We start from the raw sequence: 15,037 nt of genomic DNA, 5'->3' as shown, positions 1-15,037 counted from the left end.
GTGGCTGGAGTGTGTCAGCAGTTCCTGCAAGAGGAAGGCATTGATGCTATGGACTGGCCCGCCCGTTCCCCAGACCTGAATCCAATTGAGAACATCTGGGACATCATGTCTCGCTCCATCCACCAACGCCACATTGCACCACAGACTGTCCAGGAGTTGGCGGATGCTTTAGTCCAGGTCTGGGAGGAGATCCCTCAGGAGACCATCCGCCACCTCATCAGGAGCATGCCCAGGCGTTGTAGGGAGGTCATACAGGCACGTGGAGGCCACACACACTACTGAGCCTCATTTTGACTTGTTTTAAGGACATTACATCAAAGTTGGATCAGCCTGTAGTGTGGTTTTCCACTTTAATTTTGAGTGTGACTCCAAATCCAGACCTCCATGGGTTGATCAATTGGATTTCCATTGATTATTTGTGTGTGATTTTGTTGTCAGCACATTCAACTATGTAAAGAAAAAAGTATTTATATATATTATATATATATATATATTCATATTCAGATCTAGGATGTGTTGTTTAAGTGTTCCCTTTTAATTTTTTGAGCAGTATATTTAAACTGATATTTTAAAGTGGTGTTTTAACTTAATCTCCAGACCATTATGCATGTGTGTGTGTGTGTGTGTGTGTGTGTGTGTTTGCGACTGTCATAAAGCAACTGCAGGTTTGAAGTGCTACCTTACCTTAATCTCTAGGCCCATGTAGTTGAGACTCATCCCACACTCATCTGTGATCTCAGTGATCTCAGACAGGTCGTCATCCTCAAACTCATTCAGGCTGATGTCATGGGTCAACCTGGGGAGAGAAGGAGAGTGGAAGGAGATTGGGAAGGGGGTGGGATAGAGTAAGAAGACACAGGGAGAGGAAATGTTAAACTCTCTGAACCCTCCAAAGTGCAATATACTTCTGTACAATCTGTCTGATCAATCTAACTGAACTTTGACATCTTCATTGACAGCAACTGTCGCTAACCCCCATGATGGATGATGTTGTTTAAAAACAATTGCCATCTATGATGTCTATGACAAAAACTGAGAGTTAACATAAGATTAAAATAAATAAAATAAAGTGCACTAAAGGTACGAGTATAACTGAAGAAATGCAGAGCGTGTTGGAGTATTTTTCAAATATTATTACTAAAACCGCCGCAAAGGTACTTTTGACCGTTGACACTCTTAAAAAATATATTACTGTTGGCAAAGAAACGCGGTGGTTCTCACTCTGTGACTTTTCCTAAATATGGGACATTGTTAGAAACTAAATAGCACACACTTTTATCCAGTTCATTTTGTGCACTATAATGCAACATTGTGAATGGTGCAGGTATACAGTCAGCAACATGGTCATATTACATTTTTAATACAGTAAAAAAAAATAGAATATGACATCATACAATAAGAGAATGTTTGGTTTGGATGTGATAATAACAAGGAACCTATCCAGTAAAATCATGTTTTTTGCCTATTCTTATAGCCAAACATACTGTAACTCAGGAAACTTCTGAAACATTTAGGCAAGTGGTCTGTGGAAAATATGCACAGTCAGTTTGGGAGAATTTGTGTTGATTGTCTATATGTTGCCAAATGGCTATTGCATAAAGCACAGAATGAGCCCAGTTGGTACTAGAATTTTTGTTACTTTTGGTATTTCTGTCAAATGTGTCTCACAGATCAACTCTGTCTATCTGCGCAGCCGATGTCCCCCTTATAATGCTGCACAGAAGTTAACACACTTGAATAATGCGACACGGCATGTAGAAATTTTTAAACTTAATGGCTGTTCGCAAAACTATGTTCATACAGGCTAGGAAACTTTACAATGCAAGAAGATAACGGTAGCTTCCAGCTTTGTAGGCTAACTTTTCTTGCTAGCTTACAGCTGAAGCTATAATCAATTCACAAACCAGGTACTATGTTTCTAATACCATGCAAAATATGCTGATTTCAAAGCTGATTGCCACTAAAACTTTATTCATTCACTTAATCAGTCTCTATCTCATGTCTCTCCCACAGATAATCTATAGCCTCAGCGAAGTGACTCAGGGCGCACCCCCTCTTGCCTTGTGAATGACGTCATTACTAGAACCGCCATAGGCCAACGTCCCCTGACGTGCTTATTTATCAGAATTTTTAAATCACGAACAGAAAAGTATTTAGAGCCATTTTTAACACACATCACAACAGGAGAGACACAACACTACATAAAGAGAGACCTAAGACAACAACAAAACAAGGCAGAAACACTTGACAACACAGCATGGTAGCAACACAACATGGTAGCAGCACAAAAACATGGTACAAACATTATTGGGCAAAGTCAACAGCACAAAGGTCAAGAAGGTAGAGACAGCAATACATCATACAAAGCAGCCACAACTGTCAGTAAGAGTGTCCATGATTGAGTCTTTGAATGAAGTGATTGAGATAAAACTGTCCAGTATGAGGTGTTCGTTGCAGCTCGTTCCAGTCGCTAGCTGCAGCGAACTGAAAAGAGGAGCGACCCAGGGATGTGTGTGCTTTGGGGACATTTAACAGAATGTGACTGGCAGAATGGGTGTTGTATGTGGAGAATGAGGGGTGCAGTAGATATCTCAGATAGGGGAGAGTGAGGCCTAAGATGGTTTTATAAATAAGCATCAACCTTGCGACGGGTATACAGAGATGACCAGTTTACAGAGGAGTATAGAGTGCAGTGATGTGTCCTATAAGGAGCATTGGTGGCAAATCTGAAGGCCGAATGGTAAAGAACATCTAGCCGCTTGAGAGCACCCTTACCTGCCGGCCTATAAATTATGTCTCCGTAATCTAGCATGGGTAGGATGGTCATCTGAATCAGGGTTAGTTTGGCAGCTGGGGTGAAAGAGGAGCGATTGCGATAGAGGAAACCAAGTCTAGATTTAAATGTAGCCTGCAGCTTTGATATGTTACTTAGAGAAGGACAGTGCACCGTCTAGCCATACTCCCAAGTACTTGTATGAGGTGACTACCTCAAGCTCTAAACCCTCAGCGGTAGTAATAACACCTGTGGGAAGAGGTGCATTCTTCTTACCAAACCACATGACCTTTGTTTTGGAGGTGTTCAGAACAAGTTTTACGGGTAGAGAAAGCTTGTTGGACACTAAGAAAGCTTTGTTGTAGAGCATTTAACACAAAATCCAGGGAGGGGCCAGCTGAGTATAAGACTGTATCATCTGCATATAAATGGATGAGAGAGCTTCCTACTGCCTGAGCTATGTTGTTGATGTAAACTGAGAAGAGCGTGGGGCCTAGGATCGAGACTTGGGGTAATCCTTTGGTGACAGGCAGTGGCTGAGACAGCAGATTTTCTGACTTTATACACTGCACTCTTTGAGAGAGGTAGTTAGCAAACCAGGTCAAAGACCCAATGTATAATTACCTAGCAGCCAACCTGCATGCACCAATCCCATGTAATGAATGTGCTTGCTGAAAGCAAGACCTGTCTAGAACTCTTGAATACTCATATTATTTTACTTCTTCTGCCGGCTCTAACGCTTAAACTGTTTCAGCTATCAACATAAACCAACTTTCAAATGTGCAGACTGCCCTAACTTAGATTCATTATTTTTGATACTATTTATACTTTTTATATGACTTTTTATATGACAACCATATTTGAATTTCAAAGGCCAAAGACTAGAATGGTAAAAAATCATAAAATCCTAGACGGTACTACGCTTTAACCGTTTAAGCTATCAATTCCAAACCAAGGCTGAAATGTGCAGACGGACTCAACTTATTGTGCTTGCATTCAGATTTGTTATACTATTAATTATGAACTAAACTAAGCAAAAAAAGAAACATCCCTTTTTCAGGATCCTGTCTTTCAAAGATAATTCATAAAAATCCAAATAACAGGTCTTCAGAGTTTAAACAATGTTTCCCATGCTTGTTCAATGAACAATTAATGAACATGCACCTGTGGAATGACACTAACAGCTTCCAGACGGTAGGCAATTAAGGTCACAGTTATGATAACTTAGGACACTAAAGAGGCCTTTCTACTGACTCTGAAAAACACCAAAAGAAAGATGCCCAGGGTCCCTGCTCATCTGCGTGAATGTGGCTCAAGTATGCTGCAAGGAGGCATAAGGACTGCAGATGTGGCTAGGGCAATAAATTGCAATGTCCGTACTGTGAGACGCCTAAGACAGCGCTACAGGGAGACAGGATGGACAGCTGATCGTCCTCGCAGTCGCAGACCACGTGTAACAACACCTGCACAGGATCGGTACATCTGAACATCACACCTGCAGGATAGGTACAGGATGACAACAAAAACTGCCCGAGTTACACCAGGAACACACAATCCTTCCATCAGTGCTCAGACTGTTTGCCCTAGGCTGAGAGAGGCTGGACTGAGGGCTTGTAGGCCTGTTATAAGGCAGGTCCTCACCAGACATCACCGGCAACAACGTCACCTATGGGCACAAACCCACCATCGCTGGACCAGACAGGACTGGCAAAAAGTGCTCTTGGCTGACGAGTCCCGGTTTTGTCTCACCAGGGGTGATGGTCCGATTCACGTTTATCGTCGAAGGAATGAGCGTTACATCAAGGCCTGTACTCTGGAGTGGGATCGATTTGGAGGTGTCATGGTCTGGGGCGGTGTGTCACAGCATCATCGGACTGAGCTTGTTGTCATTGCAGGCAATCTCCACGCTGTGCGTTACAGGGAAGACATCCTCCTCCCTCATGTGGTACCCTTCCTGCAGGCTCATCCTGACATGACCCTCCAGCATGACAATGCCACCAGCCATACTGCTCGTTCTGTGCGTGATTTCCTGCAAGACAGGAAAGTCCTTGTTCTGCCATGGCAGTGAAGAGCTCGGATCTCAATCCCATTGAGCATGTCTGGGACCTGTTGGATCGGAGGGTGAGGGCTAGGGCCATTCCACCCAGAAATGTCAGGGAACTTGCAAGTGCCTTGGTGGAAGAGTGGAGTAACATCTCACAGCAAGAACTGGCAAATCTGGTGCAGTCCATGAGGAGAAGATGCACTGCAGTACCTAATGCAGTTGGTGGCCACACCAGATACTGACTATTACTTTTGATTTTGACCCCCCCTTTATTCAGGGACACATTATTTAACTTCTCTAGGGCCAGTGGGACGAAATCGTCCCACCTACGTAACAGCCAGTGGAATCCTGTGGCGCGTTATTCAAATACCTTAGAAATGCTATTACTTCAATTTCTCAAACATATGACTATTTTACACCATTTTAAAGACAAGACTCTCGTTAATCTAACCACACTGTCCGATTTCAAAAAGGCTTTACAACGAAAGCAAAACATTAGATTATGTCAGGAGAGTACCCAGCCAGAAATAATCACACACCCACGTAACACGAAACAATTACACACAAAGACATGGATGGGAACAGAGGACTAAATACATCAGTGTGATTATGGAATGAAAACAAGGTGTGTATGGAACAAGACAAAACAAATGGACATATGAGAAATGGAGCGGCGATGGCTAGAAAGCCGGTGACGTCGATCGCCGAACACCGCCCAAACAAGGAGAGGAGCCGACTTCGGCGGAAGTTGTGAGACTTACAGAAAATTGGAACGGAAATGGCGCTCCACCAAACTGGAAGTCTTCCGACTAGCTTGGAAAGACAGTACTGTACAATATCGAAGAGCCCTCACTGCTGTTCGATCAGCCTATTTTTCCAACTTAATTGAGGATAATAAGAACAATCCAAAATGTATTTTTGATACTGTCGTAAAGCTAATTAAAAATCATTTTCTGGGTCAAAATGACAAATCTTGACCCAGAAAATATAAAAACTATCGGCCTATATCAAATCTTCCATTCCTATCAAACAGTTTGAAAAAGCTAACTGCCTTCCTGAAGATAAAGGACGTATTTGAAATGCTTCAGTCTGGTTTTAGACCCCATCATAGCACTGAGATTGCACTCATGAAGGTAGTAAATGACCTTTTAATGGCGTCAGACCAAGGCTCTGCGTCTGTCCTCGTGCTCCTAGACCTTAGCGCTGCTTTTGACACCATCGATCATGACATTCTTTTGGTGAGATTGGAAACTCAAATTGGTCTACACGACAAGTACTGGCCTGGTTTACATCTTATCTGTCGGAAAGATATCAGTTTGTCTCTGTGGATGGTTTGTCATCTGACAAATCAACTGTAAGTGTCAGTGTTTCTCAAGGTTCCGTTTTAGGACCACTATAGTTTTCACTATATATTCTACCTCTTGGTGATGTCATTCGGAAAAATAATGTTAACTTTTACTGCTATGCGGATGATGCACAGCTGTACATTTCGATGAAACATGGGGAAGCCCCAAAATTCCCCTTCCTGGAAGCCTGTGTTTCAGACATAAAGAAGTGGATGGCAGCAAATGTTTAACTTTAAACTTGGACAAAACAGAGATCCCAGTCCTGTGTCCCAAGAAACAAAGAGATCTGTTGAATCTGACAATTAATCTTGATGGTTGTACAGTCGTCTCAAATAAAACAGTGAAGGACCTGGTGTTACTCTGGGCCCTGAACTCTCTTTTGATGAACATATCAAGACTATTTCAAGGACAGCTTTTTTTCACCTTCAAAACATTGCAAAAATCAGGAACTTTCTGTCCAAAAATGATGCAGAAAAGTTAATCCATGCTTTTGTCACTTCTAGATTAGACTACTGCAATGTTCTACTTTCCGGCTACCCGGATAAAGCACAAAATAAACTTCAGTTAGTGCTAAACACGGCTGCTAGAATCTTGACTAGAACCCAAAAATTTGATCATATTACTCCAGTGCTAGCCTCTCTATACTGGCTTCCTGTAAAGGCTAGGGCTGATTTCAGGATTTACTGATAACCTGTTTGGGATAGGGGGCAGTATTTTCACGTCCTGATGAAAAGCGTGCCTAAAGTAAACTGCCTGCTACTCAGGCCCAGAAGTGAGGATATGCATATAATTAGTAGATTTGGATAGAAAACACTATAAAGTTTCTGAAACTGTTAAAATAATGTTGGTGAGTATAACAGAATTTATTTGGCAGGCGAAACCCCGAGGACAAACCATCCAGGAATGTTTTTTTTGAGTTCACTGTGTTTTCAATTAGCCTTCCCTGTGGCTCAGTTGGTAGAGCATGGTGTGTGCAACGCCAGGGTTGTGGGTTCGATTCCCACGGGGGGCCAGTACAAAAAAAAATGAAATGAAAATGAAATGTATGTATTCACTACTGTAAGTCGCTCTGGATAAGAGCGTCTGCTAAATGACTAAAATGTAAAATGTCTAAAATGATGTCTTCTATGGGAACCTAGATTTCTGTGGCACTTGGTTGCAGTTCCTATTGCTTCCACTAGATGTCCACAGTTTAGAAATTGGTTGATCTTTTTCTGTAGAGAAATTAAAAAGTACGGCTATTCAGAACGAGGGTCCAGCCTAGTGCACTCTAATGTTTTGGTGCGCGCAACCTGGAACGTGCTTCACTTTGTTTTCGTCCAGTATTGAACACAGTTTATCCCGTCTTAAATTTTATCAATTGTTTACGTTTTAAAATATCTAAAGTTGGATTAGGAAAGTTGTTTGAAATGTTTGGACAAAGTTTACAGGTAACTTATCCTCTTACATCTAGATGTTCCGCTAGCGGAACGCCTCACCAATATCCAATGATAAATCCAAAAACTTCAATTTTTCAAATATATGACTATTTTACACCATTATAAAGACAAGACTCTCCTTTATCTAACCACATTGTCCGATTTCAAAAAGGCTTTACAACGAAAGCAAAACATTAGATTATGTCAGGAGAGTACCCAGCCAGAAATAATCACACACCCATTTTTCAAGCTAGCATATAATGTCACAAAAACCAAAACCACAGCTAAATGCAGCATTAACCATTGATGATCTTCATCAGATGACACTCCTAGGACATTATGTTAGACAATACATGCATGTTTTGTTCAATCAAGTTCATATTTATATCAAAAAACAGCTTTTTACATTAGCATGTGACGTTCAGAACTAGCATACCCACTGAAAACTTCCGGTGAATTTACTAAATTACTCACGATAAACGTTCACAAAAAACATAACAATTATTTAAAGAATTATAGATACAGAACTCCTTTATGCAATCGTGGTGTCCGATTTTAAATTAGCTTTTCGATGAAAGCACATTTCGCAATATTCTGAGTAGATAGCCCGGCCATCACGGCTAGCTATTTTGTCACCCACCAAGTTTGGCACTCACCAAACTCAGATTTACTATAAGAAAAATTGGATTACCTTTGCTGTTCTTCGTCAGAATGCACTCCCAGGACTTCTACTTCAACACCCAATGTTGTTTTGGTTCCAAATAATCCATAGTTATATCCAAATAGCTCCGTTTTGTTAGTGCGTTCAAATCACTATCCGAAGGGTGACGAGCCGGCGCGTTTCTTGACAAAGAATTTCAAAAATATTCCATTACCGTACTTCGAAGCATGTCAAACACTGTTTACAATACATTTTTATGCAATTTTTCTCGTAAAATAGCAATAATATTCCAACCGGAAGACGTATCCGTTCAAACACTGAAAGAAGAAAATGGAGTCTTCACATGCACGCGCGCACCAGTGTCATTGTTCTCAGAATGACCACTTTCCAAAACCCCTACTGTTTTTCGCCCAGGGACTGCAGAGTTATCATTCCCCGTTCTGGCGCCTTCTGAGAGCCTATGGGAGCCTTAGAAAATGTCATATTACAGCAGAGATTCTGTATTTTCGATAAAGAGGCTACAGAAGGCCAAGAAATGGTCAGACAGGGCACTTCCCATATAGAATCTTCTCAGGTTTTGGCCTGCCATATGAGTTCTGTTATACTCACAGACACCATTCAAACAGTTTTAGAAACTTTAGGGTGTTTTCTATCCAAATCAAATAATTATATGCATATTCTAGTTTCTGGGCAGGAGTAATAACCAGATTAAATTGGGTACGTTTTTTATCCGGCCGTGAAAATACTGCCCCCTATCCTAAACAGGTTATTAGATATTTTGTAGTCATGTTGGGTGAGTTGGCACCAGTGTTTTTCTGAACCAAATGCGCCAAATAAATGGACATTTTGGAGATATAACGATGGAATTAATTGAACAAAAGGACCATTTGTGATGTTTATGGGACATATTGGAGTGCCAACAGAAGAAGCTCTTCAAAGGTAAGGCATGAATTATAACGTTATTTCTGAGATTTGTGTCATGCCTGGCTGGTTGAAATATGATTGTCATGTTTTTGTTTGATGGGGTGCTGTCCTCAGATAATCGCATGGTTTGCTTTCGCCGTAAAGCCTTTTTGAAATCTGACATGGTGGCTAGATTAACAAGAAGTTAAACTTTAATTTAGTGTATTGCACTTATGAAAGTTAAATATTTAAAAAAATGTTGGGATTTCGCGCTTTGCAATTTCACCGGATGTTGTTGAAACGTTCCGCTAGCGGAATCCCCAGCCGTAACAGGATAACCTGCAAAGCATTACATGGGCTTGCTCTACCTATCTCTCCGATTTGGTCCTGCCATACATACCTACACGTACGCTACGGTCACACGACGCAGGCCTCCTTATTGTCCCTAGAATTTCTAAATAAACAGCTGGAGGCAGGGAATTCTCCCTTAGAGCTCCATTTTCATGGAATTGTCTGCCTATCCATGTGACATACGTAGACTCCGTCTCGACCTTTAAGTCTTTATTGAAGACTCCTCTCTTCAGTAGGTCCTATGATTGAGTGTAGTCTGGCCCAGGGATGTGAAGGTGAACGGAAAGGCACTGGAGCAACGAACCGCCCTTGTCTCTGCCTGGCCTCTCTCCACTGGGATTCTCTGCCTCTAACACTATTACGGGGGCTGTCACTGGCTTTCTGGTGCTCTCTTCTATCCCGTCCCTAGGAGGGATGCTTCACTTGAGTGGGTTGAGTCACAGACGTGATCTTCATGTCTGGGTTTGGCACCCCTCTCGGGTTTGTGCCATAGGCGAGATCTTCGTGGGCTATACTCAGCCTTGTTTCAGGATAGTAAGTTGGTGTTTTTAAGATATCCCTCTAGTGGTGTGGGGGCTGTGCTTTGTCAAACTGGGTGGGGTTATATCCTGCCTGGTTGGCCCTGTCCGGGGTTATCGTCGGATGGGGCCAAAGTGTCTCCCGACCCCTCCTGTATCAGCCTCCAGTGTTTATGCTGCAATAGTTTATGTGCCGGGGGGCTACCACGACTGGTCTGCCGACGAATACTCCATCCGCTGTGCCTCCAACCGGCCTCCGTCGGAGCAGACGCTTCTACTAGCCCCGGGCTACTAACTTTTAAGCGCCATTAATCACGGTACTCCATTCTGTTTATTATTTGTTTATCTGTCGGCCCCAGCCGTGAACTCAGGCTGTGTGTGTAGTTAACCGACCCTCTCTGCCCATTCATCGCCATTTTACTTGTTGTTGTTTTAGCTGATCAGCTGTTGTCTCACCCGTTGTTGTCTAGCTAGCTCTCCCAATCAACACCTGTGATTACTTTATGCCTCGCTGTATGTCTCTCTCATATGTCAATATGCCTTGTATACTGTTGCTTAGGTTAGTTATTGTTTTAGTTTACAATGGAGCCGCTAGTTCCACTCATCATACCTCTGTTACCTCCTTTGTCCCACCTCCCACACATGCAATGACCTCACCCATTATAACCAGCATGTCCAGAGATACAACCTCTCTTATCATCACTCAGTGCCTGGGCTTACCTCCGCTGTACCCGCACCCCACCATACCCCTGTCTGCACATTATGCCCTGAATCTATTCTACCACGCCCAGAAATCCGCTCCTTTTATTCTTTGTCCCCAACGCTCTAGGCGACCAGTTTTGATAGCCTTTAGCCGTACCCTCATCCTACTCCTCCTCTGTTCCTCGGGTGATGTGGAGGTAAACCCAGGCCCTGCATGTCCCCAGGCACCCTCATTGGTTGACTTCTGTGATTGAAAAAGCCTTGGTTTCATACATGTCAACATCAGAAGCCTCCTCCCTAAGTTTGTTTTACTCACTGCTTTAGCACACTCCGCCAACCCTGATGTCCTTGCCGTGTCTGAATCCTGGCTTAGGAAGGCCACCAAAAATTCTGAGATTTCCATACCCAACTACAACATTTTTCGTCAAGATAGAATTGCCAAAGGGGGAGGAGTTGCAATCTACTGCAGAGATAGCCTGCAAAGTTCTGTCATACTTTCCAGGCCTATACCTCGAGCCACTTTTTCCAACATTCAGACCAAAAAGGCCACCAGGACCTCAGCTGGACATGACCTCAAAGTACAGCCCCATTCAATTTTTTCAGCTGTTTTTCACCTCGTCAGTTGTTGATTCCCTGGTGTTGAACACTAATAAGTATGGTGCTAAGAAGGAGGCATGCAAGAAAGAGGGATGAAAGCCCATTTCCATGTCAGATCTTTTTTGTTACCTGTCAATGGTCATTTACATGGGTCTTGTGAAGCTGAAAACCCTGAAAGACTACTGGAAAACTGCTCCCCTCTATCAACTGCCTTTCCCCTCCACTGTCATGTCATGCAAAAGGTTTCTGACAATCTCACGGCACTTCATATCAGAGACCCAGAAGTTGATGAGGACAACGAGAAGAAGCGAGGCACAGCAAGGTTTGATAAGCTCTGCAAAATAAAACCTCTCTACCACAGTGTGGTTGAGGCCTGCAAGACCTATTTTCAGCCCGCCCAGAACCTTTCCATTGATGAGAGGATGGTAGCCTCAAAGGCCAGAATTGGCCTAAAACAATACATGCGTAACAAACCTACTAAATGGGGTTACAAACTGTTTGTTTTGGCTGATTCTGCGTGTGCATACACGTGCAATGTTTTTGTTTATGAGGGGAAGAGCAGTTTTGCGACCGGTAAGGGACTCAGTTATGATTCCGTTATGGAGTTATTCAATTTTGAACTGCTGGGGAAGGGCTACAAACTTTTTGTGGACAACTTTTACACAAGCCCTACCTTGTTTGCAGACCTGAGGAAGCTGGATGTGTGGGCTTGTGGCACCATTCGGAACAACAGAGTGGGCTTTCCGAAAACCAAGGTGAATGGCATGCCTAAGCGGGCTGAGCGGGGTACCATGAGATGGATTCGCCAAGATGGCCTGCTCTTTGTGAAGTGGATGGATACCAGAGAGGTGGTCATGTGCTCCAGTATCCACAAGTCCTTCAGTGGAGATCACGTCGTCAGGCGTGTGAAGGGCACTACTGGGGCATGGACCACCAAAAATGTCCCCATTCCTGTAGCTATAAAGGATTACAACAAGGGCATGGGAGGTGTGGACCTGTCAGACGCGCTGATAGGTTACTACAATGTTCTCCACAAGACAATGAAATGGTACAAGACATTTTTTTTATCATTTCATCGACATTGCTGTGGTGAATTCCTTCATCCTCCAGAAGGAAATGGCTAAGAGCTGTGGACAGTCCCCCATCTCACAGCTAGCCTACAGAGAGCTGCTCATCCAGGAGCTTGCTTGCTACAGCAAGTCCACCTCTGTCCCTTCTGCTCCTTCAACCAGTGGTGTTCACCTGCCCAAATTCATCTCTGCAGGCATGAATGTGCCTCAGGGCAAAAACGGCACAGTGGGGAGGCGTCGTTGGGCGCTTTGTCACAGGAAATGCCCCATCACCTGCACCACTTGTTCAGTAACCCAGAAAGAGACTGCTATGGGGCATGGCATTAGAAGCACAATTTTGTGTAGAGGACTGAGGGTCTTCACAATATTGTACATTATACATTGCATGTGTGTAAATAGTTACCCTTGTTATTTTAAATGTTTTCAAATGTTTCAAAACATTTTTGGTACATTTTTTGGAGGGGTGAGTTAGAATATCATTTTAGTATTTTGTATATAGTTATTTACATCAAAATGTATCACTGTACCAATTCGGCCACTTGGGTACATTTGGGCAACTTGTGTGGGACACCTGGGTGACTACATGCTCAATGTCATGTAGCTCACTCATTCCTGAGATATCTGTCTGAAACCTTTCTCAAATACTGTTTCCCTCTTATGTTCTGCATCGAAATTATCGCCAGCATCATATCTGAATGTTTGGCTGTTCTTGTGCAGTTGGAAGATGATGCAACAACAATAAAAAACAGAAAACGTATGTTTATTTCCTTGTATTTTCTACTACCAGATCTATTGTGTTATATTCTCCTACATTCAATTCACATTTCCACAAACTTCAGAGTGTTTCCTTTCAAATGATACCAAGAATATGCATATCCTTGCTTCTGGGCCTGAGCTACAGACAGTTAGATTAGGGTATGTCTTCAGGCAGAAATTGAGAGAAGGGGGGGGGGGGGGGGGTATCCCAAAGAAGTTAATATTAGATTTGGTGCACCAGCTGTTATTTACAAATAGACACAAACCGCCACCCCTTGTCTTACCCGAGGCAGGCGTTCTAACTTGCTGATGCATGGAAAACCCAGCCAGCTGTATGTTATCCATGTTGTCGTTCAGCCATGACTCGGTGAAACATAATATATTACCGTTTTTAATGTCGCCTTTGGTAGGATAGTCTTGATCAGAGCTCATCCAGTTTATTATCTAATGATTGCATGTTGGCTAATAGGACTGATGGTAGAGGCGGATTTCCCAATCGCCGTTGGATCCTTACAAGGCACCCTGACCCCTGTCCCCGATATCTCCGTCTCTTCTTCATGCGAATGACAGAGATTTGGGCCTTGTCCGGTGTCTGAAGTAAATCCTTCGCGTACTACTCGTTAAGGAAAAAAAATCTTTGTCCTGTTCGAGGTAAGTAATCGCTGTCCTGATATCCAAAAGCTCTTTTCGGTCGTAAGAGGAGGTGGCAGAAACATTATGTACAAAATAAGTTACAAATAACGCAAAAAAACACACAATAGCAGCATTGGTTTGGAGCCCGTACATTGGCATTCATCTCCTCCAGTGCCATTCGCTCCCCTCAAAACCCACTCAGCCTCCTTCACTCACACTGCTCCCTGGTACACCTCGGAGCTACGCCTGTTAAAAGCCAGTGCACGGCGTCCCGAGCATTTGTACAAGTAGACGGTTGAGTAGTTCACTCTCAAGCATACACAGATCACCTGTTAAAATATAAGAATGCCATCTCAGCTGCAAGAACATCCTATTACTCCGACATCATAAACTCTGGTAAAAACAACCCAAAAGTCCACTTCTTCACAGTGAATTTCCTACTTCAGCCTCCTGACAACTTCCCTGCAGAACCTTCCCTCAAGCAGTGCGATAAATTCCTGAACAACTTCAGTCCATCTTAAACCTTCCCTTCCTCTCCAAAATACTGGAGTGGGTTGTGGCCACTCAACTACATAACATTCACGAACCATTCCAGTCTGGTTTCTGCTCCAAACACAACACTGAAACAGCCCTGGTCAAAATAAGTAACAACCCCCTCCATGCAGCTGACTCAGGGCTGCTATCCATCCTCATCCTCCTCGACCTGAATGCAGCCTTTCATACCATCTCCTACCCACTCCTCATGAAACGTCTAGTTGGTGTCACGGGTGTTGCACTCTCCTGGTTTTCCTCCTACCTCACTGACCGCCAACAGTTTGTGCAACTGAAAAATCACAGATCAGGGTGCGTGACCTACCCCTGGGAAAGATGCAAAATCAAAGTTCACTTCCACTGCAATGCAGATAACACCCAAAAGACATCTCCCAACAAACCCACCACTCCCCTCCCTCATCAGCTGCCTTCAAGACATCCAGAGCTAGATGAGAATGAACCGCCTAAAACTTAACAGCAACAAGACAGAGCTCATGCTCATCGGCTCCAAATCCAACCTCTCCAAACAGTACAACCTCAGCATCACCATAGATGGTTTCCCAGTACCTTTGTTAACACAAGTCAAAAGCCTCTGTGTCACCCTGGAAAGTTCCCTCTCATTTCAACCCCACATAAAAACCATCATCAGGATATCATTTTCACTAAATACTCTTTCAAACACACATGGTTACGTTGTACTGTGCCATTATGGCTATTAGCAGGTAGCTGGACAA

The 15,037-nt window shown here is 43.2% G+C and overlaps 1 protein-coding gene across 1 annotated transcript in view; it reads right to left on the bottom strand.

Moving 5' to 3' along the window:
- The window catches only part of LOC106587053 (C-Jun-amino-terminal kinase-interacting protein 1), a 156,902-nt gene that overhangs the window by 110,656 nt on the left and 31,209 nt on the right, over positions 1 to 15,037 (bottom strand). Inside the window, exon 3 of the mRNA XM_082969338.1 lies at positions 685 to 796. Within this exon, the coding sequence (XP_082825464.1) occupies positions 685 to 796 (112 nt within the window). The remainder of the gene's footprint in view (positions 1 to 684; positions 797 to 15,037) is intronic.

Source organism: Salmo salar, chromosome 26 (genome assembly GCF_965601325.2).
Source record: "Salmo salar chromosome 26, fSalSal1, whole genome shotgun sequence".
Classification (NCBI taxonomy): Eukaryota; Metazoa; Chordata; class Actinopteri; order Salmoniformes; family Salmonidae; genus Salmo; species Salmo salar.
Note: the sequence above shows the minus strand (reverse complement) of the source record. Positions and strands in the feature narration are given on the sequence as shown.